The sequence below is a fragment of the Erythrolamprus reginae genome, chromosome 1 (assembly GCF_031021105.1).
Source record: "Erythrolamprus reginae isolate rEryReg1 chromosome 1, rEryReg1.hap1, whole genome shotgun sequence".
Lineage (NCBI taxonomy): Eukaryota > Metazoa > Chordata > Lepidosauria > Squamata > Dipsadidae > Erythrolamprus > Erythrolamprus reginae.
Genome location: NC_091950.1, coordinates 43,859,992 through 43,882,235, shown reverse-complemented (window position 1 = coordinate 43,882,235; position 22,244 = coordinate 43,859,992). Strand labels below are relative to the sequence as shown.

Below are 22,244 nucleotides of genomic sequence, written 5' to 3'. Positions count from 1 at the left end.
TGATGGTTTTCTGCACAACAGTCAGGTCAGCAGTCTTTCCCATGATTGTGATTCCCATTGAACCAGACTGAGAGACCGTTTAAAGGCTCAGGAACCCTTTACAGGTGGTACAGCTTAATTAGCTGATTAGAGTGGGACACTTTGAGCCTGGAATTTTTCACAATTCACCTTTTCACAATATTCTAATTTTCTGAGATTGTGGATTTAGAGTTTTCATGAGTTGTACGCCATAATCATCACAAGTATGACAAATCACAGCTTGAACTATCTCGCTTTGCACGAGTCTCTCTTCTATATTAGTTTCACCTTTTAAGTTGCATTACTAAATAAATGAACTTTTGCACAATGTTCTAATTTTTTGAGTTTCACTTGTATATATTTTAATATTTTTCTGTATTTTATATGGTTTATTTTTAAAACCACTGCAATCTGCCGCACGAATCCCAGCGACCGGTTAGGTCACACAGAGCTGGTCTTCTCCGGGTCCCGTCGACTAAACAATGCCGTCTGGCGGGACCTGGGGGAAGAGACTTCTCTGCGGTGGCCCCGATCCTCTGAAATCAGCTCCCCCCAGAGATTAGGACTGCCCCCACCCTCCTTGCCTTTCGTAAACTCCTCAAAACCCATCTCTGTCGTCAAACTTGGGTGAATTGAGACACTTTCCCCTTGCCTCTGTAGTTTCTGTGCACAATATGACTGTATGTATGCTTTTATTTACTGGGGTTTCTCTTTTAGATTTTTTACATGCATAATTGCTATTTTAGATTCTAATTATTAGATTTGTCATTATGTATTGTTTTTATCACTGTTGTGAGCCGCCCCGAGTCTATAGAGAGGGGCGGCATACAAATCTAATAAATAATAATAATAATCATCATCATCATCATCATCATCATCATCATCATGTAACTTTCAGCAATTTACAATAGAAAAGCAAGAACTCTATTTTAACCTGCTTCCAGAAGTCAAACAGCTTTACTTGTGGTGATAAAAGCTATTCTACAAAACAAGGGGCATAATGGAGAAGCATCTTTTCCCGGCTTTGGTTCCTCTAATCATTTAATAGTGGAGAACTCCCAACAGTTTTTTAATGTGTGGATTGTACCAGACTTATTAATTCTAGTTGGAGTCAGTCCTGCAGTATCTTAGTACCAAGTCATAAAATCAACAATTTAAATTGCTCTTAAAGCAACTGACAGCTAATGCCGGAATCACAGTACAGATGCAATATGTTCTGGGCGTCTAGCGCCCATTAGCAAATGGGTTTTTGAATTTTCGGTCCAAATGGCATTTAAAAGCAATGCCACATAGAACAAGTAGTCCCTCCAGGTAGTGATGAGTTATTGTTGCTAGGTCCTTGTTTTGATATTAATACAGATACAGCAATACAGGTTGAAATTTGTTTTTGTTTTTAAATCCATAGAGATTGCATTAAAAAGGTACTTAATAAACATGGGTTTTGCTGAATTATCACTCAAAAGTTCCTCTTGCTAGTGTAAGTAATTAATGGGGGGGGGAATCTAGTTTTACGAGAGAAAAATCAAGCAAATTACTGTATAGGACTTATTAGAAGTAATGAGAACATCAATGTTACATTAGGAACGTAAGAGGCAGCTGTTTGAACAGTGTATCAGCAAAGGTTATTTAGTGAAATTAAATGCACAGTAAAATGAAACATTTGAGACAAAATAATGCATTTTAAAGCTAGCATTTGTTTTCTGTAATGAGATTTCCTTTAAAATATAATACATGGTATATTCAAAATTAAAAATACGAGAATCCATTTAGTAATTGCATATGAACAATGACTAGAATGAAATATAACAGAATGGAAAGGAATGGAATGGGGAATGGGATTAGAATTGGAATCGAATGGATTGCCTCTGAATCAGCCACATCTGGTTTAAATACAAAAGACTGACTTTCTGACTGCCTAGTCAAGTGATGGCAATCAGTTTTTGGCTCGGGTGCCAAAAGGATGTGCGCGCACGCAATAGCGTGAACATGTGTGCACACACCCATAATGCAATGCCCTCCCCAGCGCATGCGCACAACCCCCATACTTTCCCCCGCGCATGTGCACAGGCTGCACTGAAGTCTCCAGACTTCCAGCAGGCCCGTTGGGCCTTTTTTCACCGTTCCCAGGGTTTAGGGAAGAAGCCTGGGGAGCCTGGAGAGAGCGAAAACGGTCAAAAATGTCACGCTGAATATTGCCAGCCCCAGAGACATTCAGTAATTAAAGAGTTAACTTTGTGTGCCTTATTAAGATCCTCCTATTATGATGTAATATCCTGCCAGTGATTAACATCACTTCCTTCTTCTTCATCCAAAAACTCCATTCTTCTTTTACCTCTATTATGTGAAGACATATTTGTTGTGTTGTCCCTCGTGACATGTTTTATTTTTCTACTTTTATAATAAAAGAAATCTTGTTTTGAACAAATGACTAAAGGCTTCGTCTATCGCCTCCGCGGGGTTAATGTTCTAACAGACGTTAATCAGTTACAAACCGCAACAAAAAAGAAGGGCAAAAATCAGCCAACTAACAGGCACATAGAGCTGACATAGGCAACACCTCACATGCCCTCAGATATGGTTCCGTGTGCCACCTCAGGGCAGAGATTCATAATTTATCCAGCAAGAGAGTGATACCCCTGAGAGCAGGGACTCATCAGATATCAGGCAAGAGTCCCAAAGACCAAGACAGGGGATTGCTGTCAACCCAGAGGCCTGGGGATCGCACACACCGCATGCTGCAAAAAAAAAATCTAACATGGATCTCTGAGAGCATACCAGCTAATCAACAGTTAACGTCTGAAATTCACTCTGAGGGCAAGAAATATTGCGGGCGCTATTTTCTTGCCCTCAGAGTGAATTTCAGACACTTCCACCCTTTGTCATTGCCAGCAGGCTAGGTGATAGGAGGGAGAGCTCCTGTCTGTATGTTAGGAGCTCCCAGAGCCGTTGGTTTCGACGTGAATCTCTGCCTTCAAAAATGGCGCCCACTGGTCTCCGCCACCAGATGGCTTTCTCTACATAGTTTTGAGCCGCAGATTGCCAATGAGGAGTATACCCCACTCAGGGCAGGAACTCTGAATCCGACTCTGACAAAATTGCCCAGCTGGCTCTTTTGCTATCCACGAGGAGAAACGGCAGGGAAGCAAGCTGCTCCCAGCGCCTCACAATTGATCTTTAAAGTGGGATATAGCTCACTCAGGGCAGGGACTTTGGCTGTTCTTTATTATTCTCACAATCTACCTAAAAGGAGAATCCAAGCTAATGAATTGAGTTAGAAGGAGAAGGAAATTACATGTCCCATTAGCTCTGCTGAGTTAAAAGAACTGACCCCGATCAAAGCTGGTGGAACAGAAGAGGCGTGACTACGTCTATTTTTAACTCAACCAGCAGAACTTAATCTCCCATGCTTGGACTCTCCAAGCAGCACAGGACAATAGCAATGCACATACTATTTTAATTTATAGTGGGGGAAAATGGTCTTTCATTCAGGCTTTAACAGATCCACACTTACTTAGCTTCAGCAATGAATTTCTACTGGGACAGACAAGCTGATGCCCTCTATTTCTTTTTTATTTCATTTTCTATTCTTCCTGTTCTTTGCCACATTGAATGAAAAATTAGTCCAAAAGATCTGGAAGGTCTCAGACTGCCCACTCCACCACCTGGGAAAGACATTCTTATTGTGCAGCTACCGAGTGCAGCTGCCCTCCGTCAATCTGCTCTTGAAGGCTTATTATTCTACTTGAATTCAAGCAATAGAGATTCATGACTCAGCTAAACTAAGTCTATACTGAATTGGGGGAAAAAATGCTTCAATCCTAAAATTAAAGTACATCCGACGGTTAAAGCAATTTGCTTACAAGCTATGGGGACAGAGATGTCAAATACGTCCTGCTTTTCTCCTTGCATTAATTACTATTTGCTGCCGCCAACTATGGTTTTCAGTACAAATTTCTTCCAACTCAATTCACAATTTAAAGGGAACTGCATAAGCCAGGCTCCAAAAATATCTACTTCCTCTCTGATACACCCTCCAAAATCATAGTGGATAAAATTTAGCTCTGGGACAGCTTTCTTTAGCAAGGCTAAATAAAAATAAGAATTACAAGTTACCATTTTGCAAAGTCTGTGCCCGCGACTCCTTTCCCAAGTTGACATGAAATCCTCCAACAGTTTGCGTTTTTCCTGCTGCTACAAGAAAAAGAAAAGAAAAAAGCTGTCAAATATAACATATTAATGGCAACATTTCAATACATCTTGCCCAGACTCTCTTCTGCTTAGTAACAAACATCAATAGTCTTAGACTCTGAGGCTCCTCTTATGTGATTATCAACCTCAAGCTGCTCCTGATGCTATTTTTTCTTCTTCTTCTTCTTTGGCATCTTTTCTCAGTCTCCAAAGTTCAAGTTCTCAGCGTATTTTTTGTAAATAAGCTGCATATATTATTCATATCTAACATGTACACAGGCTGCTCAAAAACAATTCCAAAGATTTATATTGTATTAGAGTTCTTAGAGGCAAGCTTTGCTCTAATAACTATAATGTTTAAGGGTTTAACACTCTTCCAAAATGTAACCAGCCCTGTTCTGCACTTGACCTTAATCTCTCATCTCTATCATTCATTCATTCATTCATTCATTCATTCATTCATTCATTCATTTGATTTATAGCCCGCCCTTCTCCTCGCAGACTCGGGTCGGCTTACAAGAGTAAAAAGATAAAGTAAAATAAAATTTATTTATTTATTTATTGGATTTGTATGCCGCCCCTCTCCGCAGACTCGTATATAACAGTATATAACAATAATCCAATACTAAAAACAGTTAAAAACCCATTATATAAAAACCAATCATACATACAGACATACCATGCATAGAATTGTAAAGGCCTAGGGGGAAAGTGTATCTCAGTTCCCCCATGCCTGGCGGCAGAGGTGGGTTTTAAGCAGCTTAGGAAAGGCAAGGAGGGTGGGGGCAATTCTAATCTTTGGGGGGAGTTAGTTCCAGAGGGTCGGGGCCGCCACAGAGAAGGCTCTTCCCCTGGGTCCCGCCAAGCGACATCGTTTGGTTGACAGGACTCGCAGAAGACCCACTCTGTGGGACCTAACTGGTCTCTGGGATTCGTGCAACAGAAGGCAGTCCCTGAGATAGTCTGGTCCGGTGCCATGAAGGGCTTTATAGGTCATAACCAACACTTTGAATTGTGACCGGAAACTGATCGGCAACCAATGCAGACTGCAGAGTGTTGGTGTAACATGGGCATATTTGGGGAAGCAAAATACAATTAAAACATCAGAAAAATAGATAAAACCCAATGTAAAAACAATCAACCATCCCTCATTCATGCTAATGGCCAGAGCGGAACTATCACTCACGGTGCCCAGGTCTGCTGGCATAGATGTGTTTTAACGCCTTTTGGAAGGCGAGGAGAGTGGGGGCGGTATGGATCTCCGGGGGGAGTTGGTTCCAGAGGACCAGGGCCATAACAGAGAAGGCTCTCCCCAGCAGACCCGCCCGCCGACATTGTTTCGCCGACAGGACCCGTAGGAGGCTGACTGTGTGACCTAACCAGTTGGTGGGACATGTGAGGCAAAAGGCTTTGAGTTTTGGCTGCGGGGGGAGAAGTAGGACTTTCCTATCTGATTCCCTCTCTGTGCTGATTCGCTCTCTGTGCTCAAGATAGCCGCTACTGCAGCTTCAGCCCCTGCGGGCTGCCGAGGAGCACCCTGCTCCTTCGCCCCTTCTGCCTGGCAGCCACTCTGTGCAGCGGCTGAAGCCTCTCTGCCCCGCGTGCTGCTAATCCCACCCAGCTTGCATCCCCCGGCCCCCACTTGCCCGCAGCAGCCACACTATGGCTGTGAGTCAACAGGGGCCATGGGGCGCAAACCAGATGGGCGGCAGCTTGTTTAAGGTTGTGGCCGATTCCACCGGGATTGGCGGGGCGCCGCTCCTGATCCGGCTTTCCACGCGAAGGTAGCCTCTGCTGCAGACGGAGGCAGAAAGACGATAAGTAAAAAGAGAGGGGGGAAGTGCAGCAGCGGCAAGGCAAGGAAGGCTTCGGAGGTGAAACCATGACTTTCCCATTGGGCGCCCGCGAGCCTGCTCGGGTGGCCTCCAGCCAGCTGCTAAAGCTCCGAGCCTGCTTCACCGGGCGGCACTCAATTTGCAGAAGTTTCTCCTTTGTTGGGGAAGTCGCGCGGCTTCCAGGAGAGGGTACATTTTTCCCCCTCCCCCCAAAAAGCAGATTGCAATCTTTCTGATAGGATTGCTTCCCAGAAAGCTGTGTTTTGCTTAAAGTATTAAATCTGGACGGACTCCTGGCTGCTGGGTTAGTTCATTGCTAGCTGCGGAAACGATAGAAATTCAAAACTACAAAAGGATATGCTGTCTTCCGTTAATATAAATGAGAGATTTGGGCCACAGAGAATGCTGCTCCGGACTACGTACAGTACAGGAAGTTTTGGCTGCGGGGGGAGAAGTAGGACTTTCCTAACTCCCTCGCCCCGCAGCCAAAACTCAAAGCCTGTCTCCTGCTGCCCGGTTTAGCCAGGACACGAGCGGCGAAATGACTTGGAGGAATGTGAAGCTGAAACCGGCCGGTTTCAGCTTCACATTCCTCCAAGTCATTTCGCCGCTCGTGTCCTGGCTAAACCGGGCAGCAGGAGACAGGCGGTGGGCTGGGAGCCGCAGGCGAAAGGAGCTCGGGCATTGTTCTCCGGACCCCGCCCGCAGCCTGGAGAGGGAAAGGGCCGCCGCGGGGCTGAGCGGGCGGGGTCCAGAGAACAATGCCTGGCGCCGCGCTCCGATGCCCGAGCTCCTTTCGCCTGCAGCTCCCAGCCCACCGCCTCACTGGTTGGCTTCTCCTCCTGCTCAGCCTCGCCACGGCCTTTGTGCGCGGCTTGTCCCGACAGCCCCCCACCCCAGCACTTTGAATCCAGCAGCTTCTGCTGGATACGGGCGGTGGGTGGGACGAGCGGCGCGGAAGCCAGGGGCTGTGGCAGCTCGCCCCCCCATCGCCCGTATCCAGCAGAAGCGGCGGGATTCAAAGTGCTGGGGTGGGGGGTGTCCCGACAGCCCCCCACCCCAGCACTTTGAATCCAGCAGCTTCTGCTGGATACGGGCGGTGGGTGGGACGAGCGGCGCGGAAGCCAGGGGCTGTGGCAGCTCGCCCCCCCATCGCCCGTATCCAGCAGAAGCAGCGGGATTCAAAGTGCTGGGGTGGGGGGTGTCCCGACAGCCCCCCACCCCAGCACTTTGAATCCAGCAGCTTCTGCTGGATACGGGCGGTGGGTGGGACGAGCGGCGCGGAAGCCAGGGGCTGTGGCAACTCGCCCCCCCCATCGCCCGTATCCAGCAGAAGCGGCGGGATTCAAAGTGCTGGGGTGGGGGGTGTCCCGACAGCCCCCCACCCCAGCACTTTGAATCCAGCAGCTTCTGCTGGATACGGGCGGTGGGTGGGACGAGCGGCGCGGAAGCCAGGGGCTGTGACAGCTCGCCCCGCCCATCGCCCGTATCCAGCAGAAGCGGCGGGATTCAAAGGGATTCAAGGCTAACTTCTGCGCTTGGCTTGAGGACTCAGCTGGGAAGCGGCACGGGTGTTTTAAAAGGTCTCCGCCGGCATGGGGGGCTTCCTACCACCCCCCGAACCGCCAACCCGGGTTTGGGGGGGTGCTAAGAAGCCCCCCATGCCGGCGGAGACCTTTTAAAACACCCGTGCCGCTTCCCAACTGAGTCCCGAAGCCAAACGAACCCGGGTGGCCGGGCGAGCAGCGAGCAAATGGCGGGTGGCCGGGCGAAGGGCGGGCGAACGGCGGGCGAGCGGGTGCTGGGGGGGGCTTCTCGCCCTCCCGCCAGCAAGAGGGGGAAGACCCAGGGAAGCCGCCCAGCAGCTGATCTGCCCGGCAGGGAACACCATCTACGCGTGGCCATAGGAAAAAGGGCGCATGCGCAGATGGTGTTTTTACTTCCGGGTTGAAAAATCGCGATGTAGCCCGTTCGCAATGGTCGGGGACGCAATAACCGGGGGATCACTGTACAAGCTAATTTGATTTAGGGCTTTTATCAAATCTATAACATTCAATACATTGCAAATTGTTCTGTTTTTGACTGCTTTTAATGACCAAAGATAAGTTTATTCATTTTTGATCAAGCGTCCAAACAAACTCCAATACTAAGCAACATTTTGTTTTATTTTGTTTTATGATATAAATAAGACTTCCATTTGATTTTTTTTTTCATTTGTTATGGTTTTTTGTCTAGTTCAATATATTTGTTTATCACACTGAATGGACAATGACAGCAATAAAAACTGTAAATAATGTTTCACATTTCTTTCATTTTACAATCAAATAAATTTCCTTTGAGAATAAGGCAAGGAAAATGAATATGTCAAAGTAACTGTGGCAAACATTTAAAGGGAAAAAAGGCAAGAGAGTACATAAAACACTACAAAATCTCATGTTTTTCATATTCTTAATATAGTCTGATAGGATTACAAAGAGCATTATTGCAACAAAAACAACACTTTCCTGACATGTTAAAGATTAATATATTCATCTATTAATGTTTACAAGATAAAATAATCAGTATTTAATTCATATGACTATCAAAAGGCATTTTTAACCAATTGTAAAATAACCATATATTTCAGTAGTTACACTGGGAAGCAATGAAAAATCAAAATATGGCACAATGCAATAGTCTTGGCCCTTTACATAAACTGTAAATATACTTTTTTTTCAGTCTCAAACACTTAGCCAAACTGTAATAGTCTAAAATTCTAGCTACTGATCAGTAAAATGCACTACATGACCAATTTTATCCTTACTGAGGACTCTTCAGGAATACTCTCCATCCTAGTTGCTCCATGTTCAACCTTTCAATGGGATTTGAATCCATAAGCCTTGCACTTGTTGAATCAACAATTCATTTAGCACAGGGGTCCTCAAACGTGGCAACTTTGAGACTTGTGGACTTCAACTCCCAGAATTCTCCAGCCAGCATAGCTGGCTGGAGAATTCTGGGAGTTGAAGTCCACAAGTCTTAAAGTTGCCACGTTTGAAGATCTCTGATTTAGCCCATCTTGCCCTGGCTTTCAGTATCTTACAGGAAGGTTGGTCTTACAGATGTTAGAGTGAGAGCTTATTTAAAAAGTTGTATTCTTTTTGCATATCTTCTATTCAACATACTTTCAATTCACGTCACATAATTTCTCAGGGACCTGACAGACAGATACAACATATACATAACACTCTTCTCCAAGTCTCAAGAAGCCCCACGGGTTCTCAAATTCCTGATTTAATGAAATCAACTTTATAGTATAAAAGGGGATCAATGCAGACCTAATGTAGAAGTCAGCATTTTCACAATCGCCAAAGTATCTTCGGCAGGATTTTAAGTAAGCTTTTATTACTGACATGAAGGTTATTAGGAGATACCTCCTGAGGCATGATACAAGACTGACACCTGGAGGAAACGATAAGAGGCACAGTAATATCTCTAAATATTTGTTATATGAATTTTCACAAGCTATATGTGAAAATTCATGTGCCTCCGTTTCAAGACAAGCAACCATTAATGCAGACCTTGGAAAAGAGTTTGAAGTGATATCAATAATAAAAACAGATACACAAAATATACTAAAGCTAAAGGAGAAAAGAGAAAAAGACATGTAATTAAATCTAGTTTATATAATACCTTTCTCTCCATATTTTTCTATCCTTTCAAATCATCCTTGTTTCTATCATATCTATACACATTTCATATTTTATTTTTTGTTCTCACTTCTCTCCTTTTTAGGATTTAATCAATCATAACTTTCTGTCTTCCCCATTTACTCTACTTTATGTATTTTAAAGTTCAATTCATACTTATTCTCTCCAGAGGACCAATGAACTTGTTTTGTAGTGAATTAACTTTCATATCCATTCGTCACCTAATCATGCCTAATCTGCATATTTTAAGTGTTCCATTCCTAGTTCATTAATTTTTCTCCTGAAACGTTCAATTCTTACTTCCAAATAACTTGTTTATTAAATGTACAGTGATCCCTCGAGTTTCGCGATCTCGATCTTCGCGAAACGCTATATCGCGATTTTTCCACCGATGACGTCACTCTCTTCCTTCCTTTCTCATCTTTCTTTCTCTCTCTCTTTCTCTATCTTGCTTCTTCCTCTCTCACACTCTCTTCCTCCCTCTCTCATCTCTTTCTTTCCTTCTCTCTCTTTCTCTATCTCTCCCCCTCTTGCTGGCGGGCGGCGGGCGGGCGAGCGGGGGTCTTCCCGGCCGCCCACGCAAAGGGGAAACCCCGGCTCCTCGCTGATGCCCGCCGCTCGCCCGCCCACCAGCAAGAGGGGGAAGACCCAGGGAAGGTTCCTTCGCCCGCCCAGCAGCTGATCTGCTCGGTAGCGCAGCAGCAGCGAGGAGCCGAATCGGGTTTCCCCTTTGCGTAGGCGGCGGGGAACGCAAACTCCACCATCTACGCATGCGCGGCCATAGAAAAAAAGGGCGCGCATGCGCAGATGGTGTTTTTACTTCCGCAACCCTACATCGTGAAAAATCAATTATCGCGAGGGGTCTTGGAACGGAACCCTCGCGATAAAAGAGGAATCACTGTATATGTTTACCTATTCTAATAAGAACTTCCACACAACGGGGTGAGTAGCAACAGACTGTTCAAAAAAACATTTTTACTTCCTTTGACAAATACTCATTCCTTGCAACTGGTGCATTTTTATCTCTATATTTCCATCAAAGTATTTTCATGCATTTGCTATCTTTAGTAAAATTTTGACTCTTTATTCCAGGTTTTTGCCATTAAAATATCACTTACAAATATTCAGTCCGTATTGCTAATGAAGCACAACTATTTTTGTCATTATTAAATTAATTTTGAGATCCTGACTTATTCTCTTCGCATTATATGTTTAATATTTGCTATAAATCATTTGAGTTCTTAGCTAATAACAAGGCATGCTCTGATACAACAGCACATGCACATTCATGTTCCCAATCAACTCACAGCTAATGTTATCAGGGTTTTCTTACACATGTCTGTTAGCACAGTAAACAGGCAAGGAAAAATCACACTTATTTATCTTGCTCTTAGATCAATGTTGAAAAATTCTGTGAGCACTCCATTTATTCTCTCACCTGCTTCACTTTCATCATATATCATTCATGCATTTAATAACCAAATGCTATTTCCATATTCGTGCAAAATCCATTGTTCAGTAAATAAGTGTGGGGAAGCGAAGGGGAGCCACAGGAGGAGGAGGGCAGTAGCTCTTCTTCGCCTCTGCCTGGAGAAGGATGCTCTCAAGGCGGCTCTCCACCCTAACCCAGAGGCAGCCAGGGGTTGCTCTTGCCCTCAGGCAACTGCTGCACTTCCTCCCCTCCCCAAGCCCTTCCAAGAAGCCTGCTCCTCTCCCCAGATCCACTCAAGGAAAGAGAGAGAGCCTGGCAGCTTGGCTGAGCTGCCTCTCCCTGAGCTAGAAGTAGCAGCAAGCACCAGGCCATTACATCTTCCGGGTTAGCCTTAGTACTACCTGAGAAAAGGAGCTTTTCCCTCACTCATGCCGCGGAGCATAGTGGTCTCTGTCCTTAACTTCTGCTTCTGGCTCAGGCAGCGGCAATTCAGCCGAGCCGGTCTCTCTCTCTCTTTTCAGTTAGACAGTAGAGACTGGGAGGCTGTTGGGCGGGTGGCCAGGAAATCTGCGTCGGGAGCCTGTCCCCTGTCCCATCTCATCCCGTCCCCTCAGATCTTGCGGGCAAGCCAAGCCACCTTGGGACCACCCTGAGGAAAAATCCTGCTGGCAAGGGAAATGCCTTCACCCTCTGCTAATGTGGCTCAGGGCAGGGGACTCAGCCCCCCCCCCCGCATGTTGCTGGGACAGACGGGAGGCTCCCAGCAGCTTGTTTGTTTGTTTGTTTGTTTGTTTGTTTGTTTGTTTGTTTGTTTGTTTGTTAGAGTTGAAAGGGACCATGAAGGCCATCGAGTTCAACCCCCTGCCCAAGCAGGAACCCTATAGCACACCAGTCAAGTGGCAGTTCAATCTTCTCTTAAAAATGTCCAGTGTTGGAGTTCACAACGTCCGCTGGTAGGTTGTTCCATTGGTTGATCGCTCTGACCGTCAGGAAGTTCCTCCTTATCTCCATGTTGAATCTCTCCTTGGTCAGCTTCCAGCCGTTGTTCCTCGTCTGGCCCTCTGGTGCCCTGAAGAATAAAGTGATCCCCTCCTCTCTATGACATCCCCTCGTATACTTGTAGACTGCTGTCATGTCCGCTCTGGCCCTCCTTTTCTCCAGGCTATCCATGCCCAGTTCCCTCAGTCTCTCTTCTTAAGTCTTGGTTTCCAATCCCTTAATCATCTTGGTTGCTCTTTTTTGCACCTTCTCCAGAGTTTCAATGTCTCTTTTGAAGTGTGGTGACCAGAACTGAATACAGTACTCCAGGTGTGGTCGAACCAGGGCGTAGTAGAGTGGTATTAAGACTTCCCTGGTCTTGGAGTGTATTCCCCTGTTGATGCAGCTTAGGATTGTGTTGGCTTTTTTAGCTGCTGCTGCACATTGTTGGTTTCTTGACCCATCTGAGCTGCAGCTAAGCCCACTGCCCTAAACCAGCAGAGGCAGTGACTCTGCCATTGCCCCTTCCCACCTCACCCCAAGTTGGCTCCCGAGCTACGAGGCAGCGACCGGTTCCCCCTGCCCCAAAGGTTGTCAGTATGAATGTGGCTCTCCAGGAGTTCGGCAACAACAATGATGAAAAGTTCTGCGATCGGCCAACATGAAGAAAGCTGCCACTATCTTCGTGCTTTCCCTCCACTGCCCTTTCTGGCCAAAAAGCCATAACTGGCGGGCAACGGAAATAGGGTGAGCCTCTTGACCAGGGGCCTGGGTGTGTCCTCGGTGAAGCCAGTCCAGAAGGAAGCCTTTCTCCTGCATGCTCATCTCGCAGAAGGGACACAGCTGGCCTGGCTCAGCACACCAGCAGGAGTGGGGTGCTCCAGCTGCAACTGCGGTGATGGGATGTCAGAGGCTAGAAGGTGCACTTTTGGCCAGGAAGGGCAACAGAGGGAAAGCCGAGATGACCACCACCACCCCACGGCGTCCACACCAAGTGTCAAAAAAGGGTTAAAAAGTCTCATAAATTTTTACCACCATTTCGATGGTGGGGGGATCATGTGACTGAGTGCCCATGAGTGATGTCAAGTTGGCCACATTCACCTGGCCACACCCACAGAACCAGAAGTAAATAAATTTAGAAGCCACCTCTGGTCCTAGAGGAGATCAACCCTGACTGCTCTTTAGGTGGCCAAATCCTGAAGAAGAAACTTACATATTTTGGCCACCTAATGAGAAGAAAGGACTCACTGGAGAAGAGCCTAATCCTAGGAGAGATTGAAGGCAAAAGAAGAAGGGGACAACAGAGAATGATGGGGCTGAAATCACTGAAGCAGTCGGCATGATCTGAAATCAACTCTTGGGGATAGTAGAGCAGTGTTTTTCGACCAGTGTGCCGCGAGACATGGTCAGGTGTGCCGCAAAGCTCAGCAAGAGAGAGAGAGAGAGAGAGAGAGAGAAAGTAAGAGAGAGAGAGAAAGAGAGGGAGGGAAGGAGGGAGGGAGAGAGAAAGAGAGCAAAAAAGAGAGGAAGGAAGGAAGGAAGATGGATGGAGAGAGAGAGAGAGGAAGGAAGGAAGAGAGAGAAAGATGGAGAGAAATAGAGCAAAAGGGAGGAAGAGAGAGAGAGAGAGTGAATTTTTTTGTCCAAACATTTTTTAGCCCCCCCATTCCCTCCCCGCTCAATGTGTCCCATGATTTTGTATATGTAAAAAATGAGCCGTAGCTCAAAAAAGGTTGAAAATCACTGTAGTAAAGGACAGGACAACCTGGAGGAACTATTGTCCATGGGGTTGTGATGGGTCAGACACAACTTCACAACTAACAGCAACAATAATAGGCCAATTCACCCTAATGAATTCTCATTAGAAGATTAGTGGCACAGTGGTTAGAATGCAGTACTGCAAACTAATTGAGCTCCCTGCCAGGAATTGAATCCTGACCAGCTGAAGGTTTACTCAGACTTCCATCCTCCTAAAGTGGGCAAAATGAGGACCCACATTGTTGGGGGCAATATGTCGGCTTTGTAAACTGCTTAGAGAGGGCAGGAAAGCACTGTGAAGCAGTATATAAGCTACTGCTATTGTTATTTTGTCATTTATAAAACATGAAATCTTGCCATCCTCTTAAATGATTTCCCCATTTTGAATTTTATCAGAAATATTTTCACACCAGACCTTAATAAGACCAATCTTACTAATTTTTCAAGTGAAACTTTACATAGTTTTCATTAGTGAGAAATAATCAATTTTACTGTCAAAATAATTTCTTGCTTCATAGCTTTTTATTCCTTCCATCAAACATATGCAAAAGCCTACAGGTGGTGTGAGTTCAATTCTTGCTATTTTTTTTATTAATGTTGAAATTGTATCATATTCCCACCGAATATAAAGGACAATCCCTTTTTTATTACAATATCTTCAGCACCTCCTGGTTACACATTGTATGTGAAATTCTTATAGGAATTACATCATTGGCATTCCTGCATTGAAGCAGATAGCTATTCTTTTATTGCTGCCGGGGGGGGGCAGGGGGGCTCCTGAGCGAGCCGGCAGCAGAACAATCCAGGATCCATCCCTGATCCCGACATTATTCCCACATTCCAATACTTTTAAGGTCAGAAGACTTTAATTCTGCATGTTAAATTTAAATTTACCGACAAAGAAATAGAGACTAGTATCTTTTTCAAGCTATTTAGCTCTCCTCAGCTAGCCATACCTTTCTGAAATTCAAACCTAGGCTACGTACATATTGGGTAGATGATTTAACCTCTAAGCCACGAGCTCTCCTCATTTTGTCAGCTATATCAGGAGAGAGATTAAGTGTTTTTTTATTAGGGCTTTAATTCTGCAAATACCGTAATACTTACTTCTACTTATGGTATATTGTGCGGAACTTTCTTTCCAAATACACTGATGTTGAGAACAGAGCAATATGTGAAAAGCTAACAGTTATCTTAACAAGATATTAATATTGCACTTTGTTTTTTAACAACTAGCAAAGATGTGATTTTTTTCTCCTAATAAAAGAGGTAATAAAAGAGGTGATTTCCCTGAGCACCACTTTTTTCAATCATTTCCACCTCCATTTCAAACATTGGCCACATGTGTCGACACTGGACTATAGTAAGAAGGATCCAGAAGTCAATACAAATATTTATGCTCTTAAGGTTAAGTAATTTATGCTCTTAAGGTTTCAACTGCTTATCCTAAGTTGCAATCACACTGACATCTATTAACAATTAAAACAATCAGTGCCAGTTAATGATGATAGCCATGCAAACTAAAAAGATAAACAATCAATTCAATACTGGAACAAAATTTTATATATATATTTTTTACAATAAAAGGTGTGATAATAATTTCTAACCTTCTCCTTTTGGAGATTTAGATTGGACAACAAAAAGTATTCAGGAAGACAATAGTAATCGACTTCCATACTGTTGAAAGAAAAATAGATGTAGTCACTATAAATTAAGTTCATCTGGAAAATATATTTATCTTGACTATGGTAGATTAATTTTATGATTTATGTACTACATGTTTTGAAATGGAACACACTCAAATACTTTGAGAAGACACAAAAATAGTTCTAGCATACATCAAGCAGTAGGAAATTAAAATAAACTAGATTTAACTATGAGCACTATATATGTGTATATATAAACAATTGTTGAGGGATTTGCTCTTTATACCCAGCCATAAATATATAAATACATAAACAGTCCTAGCTTACAGAAGTCAGCCAGCCTGGAACTCTGAAATACAATTATCATATGGGAAAGATTATTTCTTTCAGTGATTCCAAATATGCCATAAAATTAGAGATGAAGAGATGAATCAAATCCAAGCAAACACCAACTATGTATTGTAGAAGAAATATAGATGTATTGTACATAGAAATGTATTGTACATAGAAATATAGAAGACTGACGGCAGAAAAAGACCTCATGATCCATTTTGTCTGCCCTTATACTATTTTCTGTATTTTATCTTAGGATGGATATATGTTTATCCCAGGCATGTTTAAATTCAGTTACTGTGGATTTATCAACCACGTCTGCTGGAAGTTTGTTCCAAGGATCTACTACTCTTTCAGTAAAATAATATTTTCTCATGTTGCTTTTGATCTTTCCCCCAACTAACTTCAGATTGTGTCCCTTTGTTCTTGTGTTCACTTTCCTATTAAAAACATTTCCCTCCTGAACCTTATTTAACCCTTTAACATATTTAAATGTTTCGATCATGTCCCCCCTTTTCCTTCTGTCCTACAGACTATACAGATTGAGTTCATTAAGTCTTTCCTGATAAGTTTTATGCTTAAGACCTTCCACCATTCTTGTAGCCCGTCTTTGGATCCATTCAATTTTGTCAATATCTTTTTGTAGGTGAGGTCTCCAGAACTGAACACAGTATTCCAAATGTGGTCTCACCAGCACTCTACATAAGGGGATCACAATCTCCCTCTTCCTGCTTGTTATAACTCTAGCTATGCATCCAAGCATCCTATTTGCTTTTCCTACCGCCTGACCACACTGCTCACCCATTTTGAGATTGTCAGAAACCCCTAAATCCTTCTCTTCTGAAGATTTGCTAACACAGAACTGCCAATACAATACTCAGATTGAGGATTCTTTTCCCCCAAATGCATTATTTTACATTTGGAAACTTTAAACTGCAGTTTCCATTGCTTTGACCATTTATATAAATACATAAACAGTCCTAGCTTACAGAAGTCAATCAGCCTGGAACTCTGAAATACAATTATCTTATGGGAAAGATTATTTCTTTCAGTGATTCCAAATTTGCCATAAAATTAGAGATGAAGAGATGTATCAAATCCAAGCTAACACCAACTACGTATCTGAACACACCTCATACGGCAGTGCTTCTAACAGATATCATTAGGAAATTCTTAAAATGTGTGGATTTCAACTCCCAGAACACCCCCAGTGTGCTAGCTAGGGAATTCTGGGAATTGAAATTCACTTTTTGTAGAGTTGCCAAGGTTGAGAAACGCTTCTATATAGAAAGGATTTGGGGGAGGCAAAAAACCCTCTTTACTTTCTCTAAAGGTAAAGAGGGTTTTTTTTGCTTGCCTTTATCATAGCAAAGGAAAAGCACTGGTATCATAACAGTAAGTAATTCTACCTTCTACCACATCGTTCCCAGTGACTAGTAAGGGTTGGTCTTCTCTAGGTCCCATCAGCTAAACAGTGTCGGCTGGCGGGTCCGCGGGCGAGGGCCTTCTCTGTGGTTGCCCCGACTTTCTGGAACCAGTTACATCCTGAGATCCGGACTACCCCCACCCTATTGGTCTTCCAGGAAGCAGTAAAGAACTGGCTTTCCCGATCAGCCTCGGCCCATTGATCTTATGGGGGTAACCAGCGAGATTCGGCCATTAATGGTATCCAGGGGTTAACTGTATTGTAAATTGTTTTTAAACTATTTTTAGAGGTTTTTGTACTATTACTTATGTTTTATATTTTTACTGTGAGCCGCCTAGAGTCTCTAGGAAGTTGGGCGGCTTAGAAATTGAATGAATGATTAAATAAATAAATAAATAAATAAATAAATAAATAAATAAATCAATAAACAAACAAACAAACAAACAAATAAATATAAATGAAAACAGCTGCAAACAATAAGCTCTCTAATAGCCAGTTCTGGCTATCCATCGTAAAGATGCCAGGCAACCAAATCAGAACCAGCACACATCCGTGTAAGTGGGAACACCTATAATTTTGTATCTTGCTATGAGAAATCTCTTCACTCGAGGAACCACAAATCAGAACGTCTTCATCCAGTATCAAATAATACTATTAAATGATGCACGTTGAGAATTGGGCAGCAGGAGAAAAAAGGTGTATTGAAAAATGGGAAAATGGGAACAGCAAAAAATGATCTACTGCTCTAATTACAAATTAGTTATAACTTAAGAGCAGTTGGCACACAACATTAACAATTGTTAATGAAGAACCAGAACTTTTTGTCTCCCTTGATCAGGGATCCCCAAACTTGGCAAGTTTAAGGCTTGTGCAGTTCAATTCCCAGAATTCGCCAGCCAGTTGAAGACCAAAAGCCTTAAACTTGCCAAGTTTGAAGACCTCCACCCTTGATTCACGAAGCAATAAAAGAGGAGAATAGGATAGGATAGGATAGAATTTTATTGGCCACATATGATTGGACACACAAGGAATTTGTCTTGGTGCATATGCTCTCAGCGTACATAAAAGAAAAAGATAAATTTGTCAAGAATCATGAGGTACAACACTTAATGATTGTCATAGGGGTCAAGTAAGCCATGAAGAAACAATAAATATTAATAAAAATCTTAGGATACGAGCAACAAGTTACAGTCATACAGTCCTAAGTGGGAGGAAAAAGATGATAGGGATGATGAGAAAAAACTAATAGAAATAGAAATGCAGATTTAGTAAAAAGTCTGACAGTGTTGTTACTTGTTTAGTAGAGTGATGGTTTGATTGCTTATTTGTGCCAGGAACATCATTAAGTTTTGTATCTTGCGATCCTTGATGATTTTATCTTTTGTTTTATGTACAATGAGAGCATAAGCACCAAGACAAATTCCTTGTTAGTCCAATCACACTTGGCCAATAAAATTCTATTCTATCCTATTCTAAAACTAGTAGGTAGAGAAAGGAATGAATGAAAGTCCAATGGAACAGGAAGGGCACCCATAGTTATTATAACAAAGATTAGGAGAAGGGCAGATCTCATGTCAGACAGATATATTTAACAGAAACATTCATTTTCCATCTATAACAGTGGTTCTCAACCTGGGGTTCGGGACCCTTTTGGGGGTCAAATGACCATTACACAGGGGGCACCTAAAACCATGGGAAAATACTAATATTTTTGCAATCCGACCAATCAGGGGTTTACAATGGGGGTGTCCCTCTGACCTTGCTGCCAATCGGCTTAAAGCTCTGTTGGGAGAATTGGGGCTAGACTTATGGTTGTGGGTCACCACATGAGGAACTGTATTAGAAACGTTGAGAACCACTGATCTATAACAACACAAATGGGCATCTGAAAATAAATATTTCCCTCTCACTCCTTTCTGAACCAGGACTTATTCTTCTTCGGAGGCTATTTCTTATGGTACAAAGTAGCCCCTTCCCCAGACTTGGCATGACAAACCAGAGAAAGAGCTCAGATACAATTTTAAGGAAAAAGAGGAATCGGAGACAGTTGTCGGAGGATTGACCAGCTGCAAATACGGAGGCCACAGAATTAAGATGGGACAAAATTAACTTTCTGTGTAAGACCTAAAGAGTTGCAGAAGTTTACAAGTCAGTGCCTCTTGACACAAGAGCTGTCCTAATCAGTAGCAGTGTTCCCTCTAATTTTTTGGGGGGGTGGGCGGAAAAGTATAGTGTCTGAGCGGCAGTCCCTTTGGGACTGGGCGGCACAGAAATAATTAATAAATAAATAAACAAACAAACAAACAAATAAAAAACCCACCCTGTTTTGCCTCAGAGAATTTCAAAATAAAATACTGTACTGTGTGTCTATAACAGTGAGCTCATAAGAGGGCAACTCTATCAATATCAAAATGCCACTTAAATAGTTGAGCTAGTTTCAAACTAGATTTTGATTTTCTTTCTCTCTTCCTTACTCCCATTCTTTTTCTTTCTCTTTTCCTTCCTCTCTTTTTTCTATCTGTTTCTCTCTCTTCCTCTCTTCCTCTCTCTCCTTCCCTCTCACTCTTTCCCTCTCGGCTTCTGGGCAGGTTTGGAAAACTCTGAGTTGATGATGATTTTTAAGTGAGCGATTGCTCACTGCTCAGCTTAGAGGGAACTATGATCAGTAGTACATAAATTTAATTTAATTGACTTCTGTGCTGCCCAATCCCAATGGGACTCAGGGTGGCTTACAACAATAAACAGCACATACAATAAACCAGTGTTTCCCAACCTTGGCAACTTGAAGAGATCTGGGCTTCAACTCCCAGAATTCCCCAGCCAGCGAATAGATAAACAAGTCAAATAATTAGTAATAAGAACAGGAAAACCCATAATAAACTCTAAAGTCGCATATATAAAGAAACAGTTGCAAATTGGCTTCTAACAAGTGTCCTAAGCTATTTTGTCATTGCACTGCTTTGCTTTTAAGCTAAGCAAATTCTGCACCAGATCCAGAAGGAGGGAAGGAGATGAGTTGTGGTTCTCCCACGGCACCCACGTGCTAGTCTCCAAAGCCCCCGAAGGCAGGATAAGAAGCAATGGGTGGAAACTAAACAAGGAGAGAAGCGACCAGAACTAAGGAGAGGGGCGGCATACAAATCTAATTTATTATTATTGTTGTTGTTGTCCTCGGAGAGGGGCGGCATACAATTATTATTATTATTATTATTATTATTATTATTATTATTATTATTATTATTCCACCCATCTTGTGGTCCAGGTGACTTTTTAACCTCCATCAATCTGATTAGAACTGAGATGAATGTGTGACCCTCTAAGGCAGGAGTAGGGAACTGTTCTATGATATGTGGACTTCAACTCCCAGTATTCCTGAACTAACATGATTGGCTCAGAAATTCTGGGAGTTGAAGTCCACAAGTCATAGAAGAGGCAATGTTCCCTGCCTTAGAGGGTCACACATTCATCTCAGTTCTAATTAGATTGATGGAGGTTAAAAAGTCACCTGGACCACAAGATGGGCGGCAAATACATTAGATAGATGATAAGACAGACAGACAGAGCAATGAGTGCAAGAAATGACAGTCAGAACAATTGATCAGTGGAACGTCCTGCCACCAGAAGTTGGGAATGATCCAACACTGGGAATTCTTAAGAAGGCGTTGGATAACCATTTGTCTAAAGCGGTGTAGGGCTTCCTGCCTAAGCAGGGGGTTGGACTAGAAGATCTCCAAGGATCCCTTCCAATTATGTTACTAGTGATTTAGAATCTACTGCTCTCGGGAGCAACATCGCGGCCGGTCGTACCAGAGGCGACATCGGACTACGGCTCCCCCATCCCCTCCAAAGCCCGGCCCCGATTCCCGCTACCTCCCCACAACACACACACACAGGCTCGCACCGTCTAGGGAGACGAACTGCCCGACCGCCGAGGAGCCTCCGCCGCTGTTCTCCACGAACTGCACCTCGGAGACGATGATGTTGTCTTCCAGCACCGAACCGCATCCGGTGCAGACGGCATCGCCCCGGGCTGAGTCCACCTCGATGTCGGAGCCGCCGCAGGCAGCGCACACCCGCCCCCCGGACATCTTGACCGGCGAGGCGGCGGCGGCGGTGTCCGGCAAGCAAGCAAGGCTGGAGCAACTTCCCTGTGCAAGCGGCCCAAGCCGCTCCGCCTGACTCAAGCACACACTGCCGGCGCTTTTCCTCGCGCTGTTCCTCCTCCACGCAGGCCTGGCTCAGCCGCCCATTCGCTGCCGGAGAAGGAGGAGCCGCGGCGCCCAAAACCCGCCCTTTCTCGCGAGGCCTGCCTACCTACGGCAAGCCTCCACTTTCCGCGGCAGTGTATCCCGGTCCGCCCCTTGGGTGGTTTTTGTGGGGATACTACGACGCTGGACGTTGCAATTCACAGGCGTTTCTGCTGCTATTACTTGCTCCTTAAGCCTTTAGAATACCATGTCCCGTCACCCCGCCGCTGGGTGATTTGGCAGCAGGAGGCTGAATTGTGGAGAGGTTCAATTGTGATTTTTGCTTTTGGTGATGGCCGACGAATTTCCTCATTTACAGTAAAATAGAATAGAATAGGCGGACCGGGATACACTGCCGCGGAAAGTGGAGGCTTGCCGTAGGTAGGCAGGCCTCGCGAGAAAGGCCAAATGTAATTGGACACACAAGGAATTTGTCTTTGGTTCATATGCTCTCAGTGTACATAAAATAAAATATACATGTGTCAAGAATCGTGGTACAACACTTAATGATTGTCAAAGGGCAGTGTTTCCCAACCTTGGCCACTTCAAGATATTTGGACTTCAACTCCCAGAATTCCCCAGCCAGCAAATGCTGGCTGGGGAATTCTGGGAATTGAAGTCCAGATATCTTGAAGTGGCCAAGGTTGGGAAACACTGTCATAGGGTCAAATAAGCAAAGAAGAAACAAGCGATA

The 22,244-nt window shown here is 43.9% G+C and overlaps 1 protein-coding gene across 1 annotated transcript in view; it reads right to left on the bottom strand.

Moving 5' to 3' along the window:
• Positions 1 to 21,553, bottom strand: part of BRF1 (BRF1 general transcription factor IIIB subunit) — a 319,000-nt gene extending 297,447 nt beyond the window's left edge. Inside the window, exons 1-2 of the mRNA XM_070751063.1 lie at positions 21,205 to 21,553; positions 4,132 to 4,209 (exon numbers count right to left, since the gene is read on the bottom strand). Coding sequence (XP_070607164.1) covers positions 4,132 to 4,209; positions 21,205 to 21,391 — 265 coding nt within the window. The 5' untranslated portion in view covers positions 21,392 to 21,553. The remainder of the gene's footprint in view (positions 1 to 4,131; positions 4,210 to 21,204) is intronic.
• Positions 21,554 to 22,244: the final 691 nt, after the last annotated feature.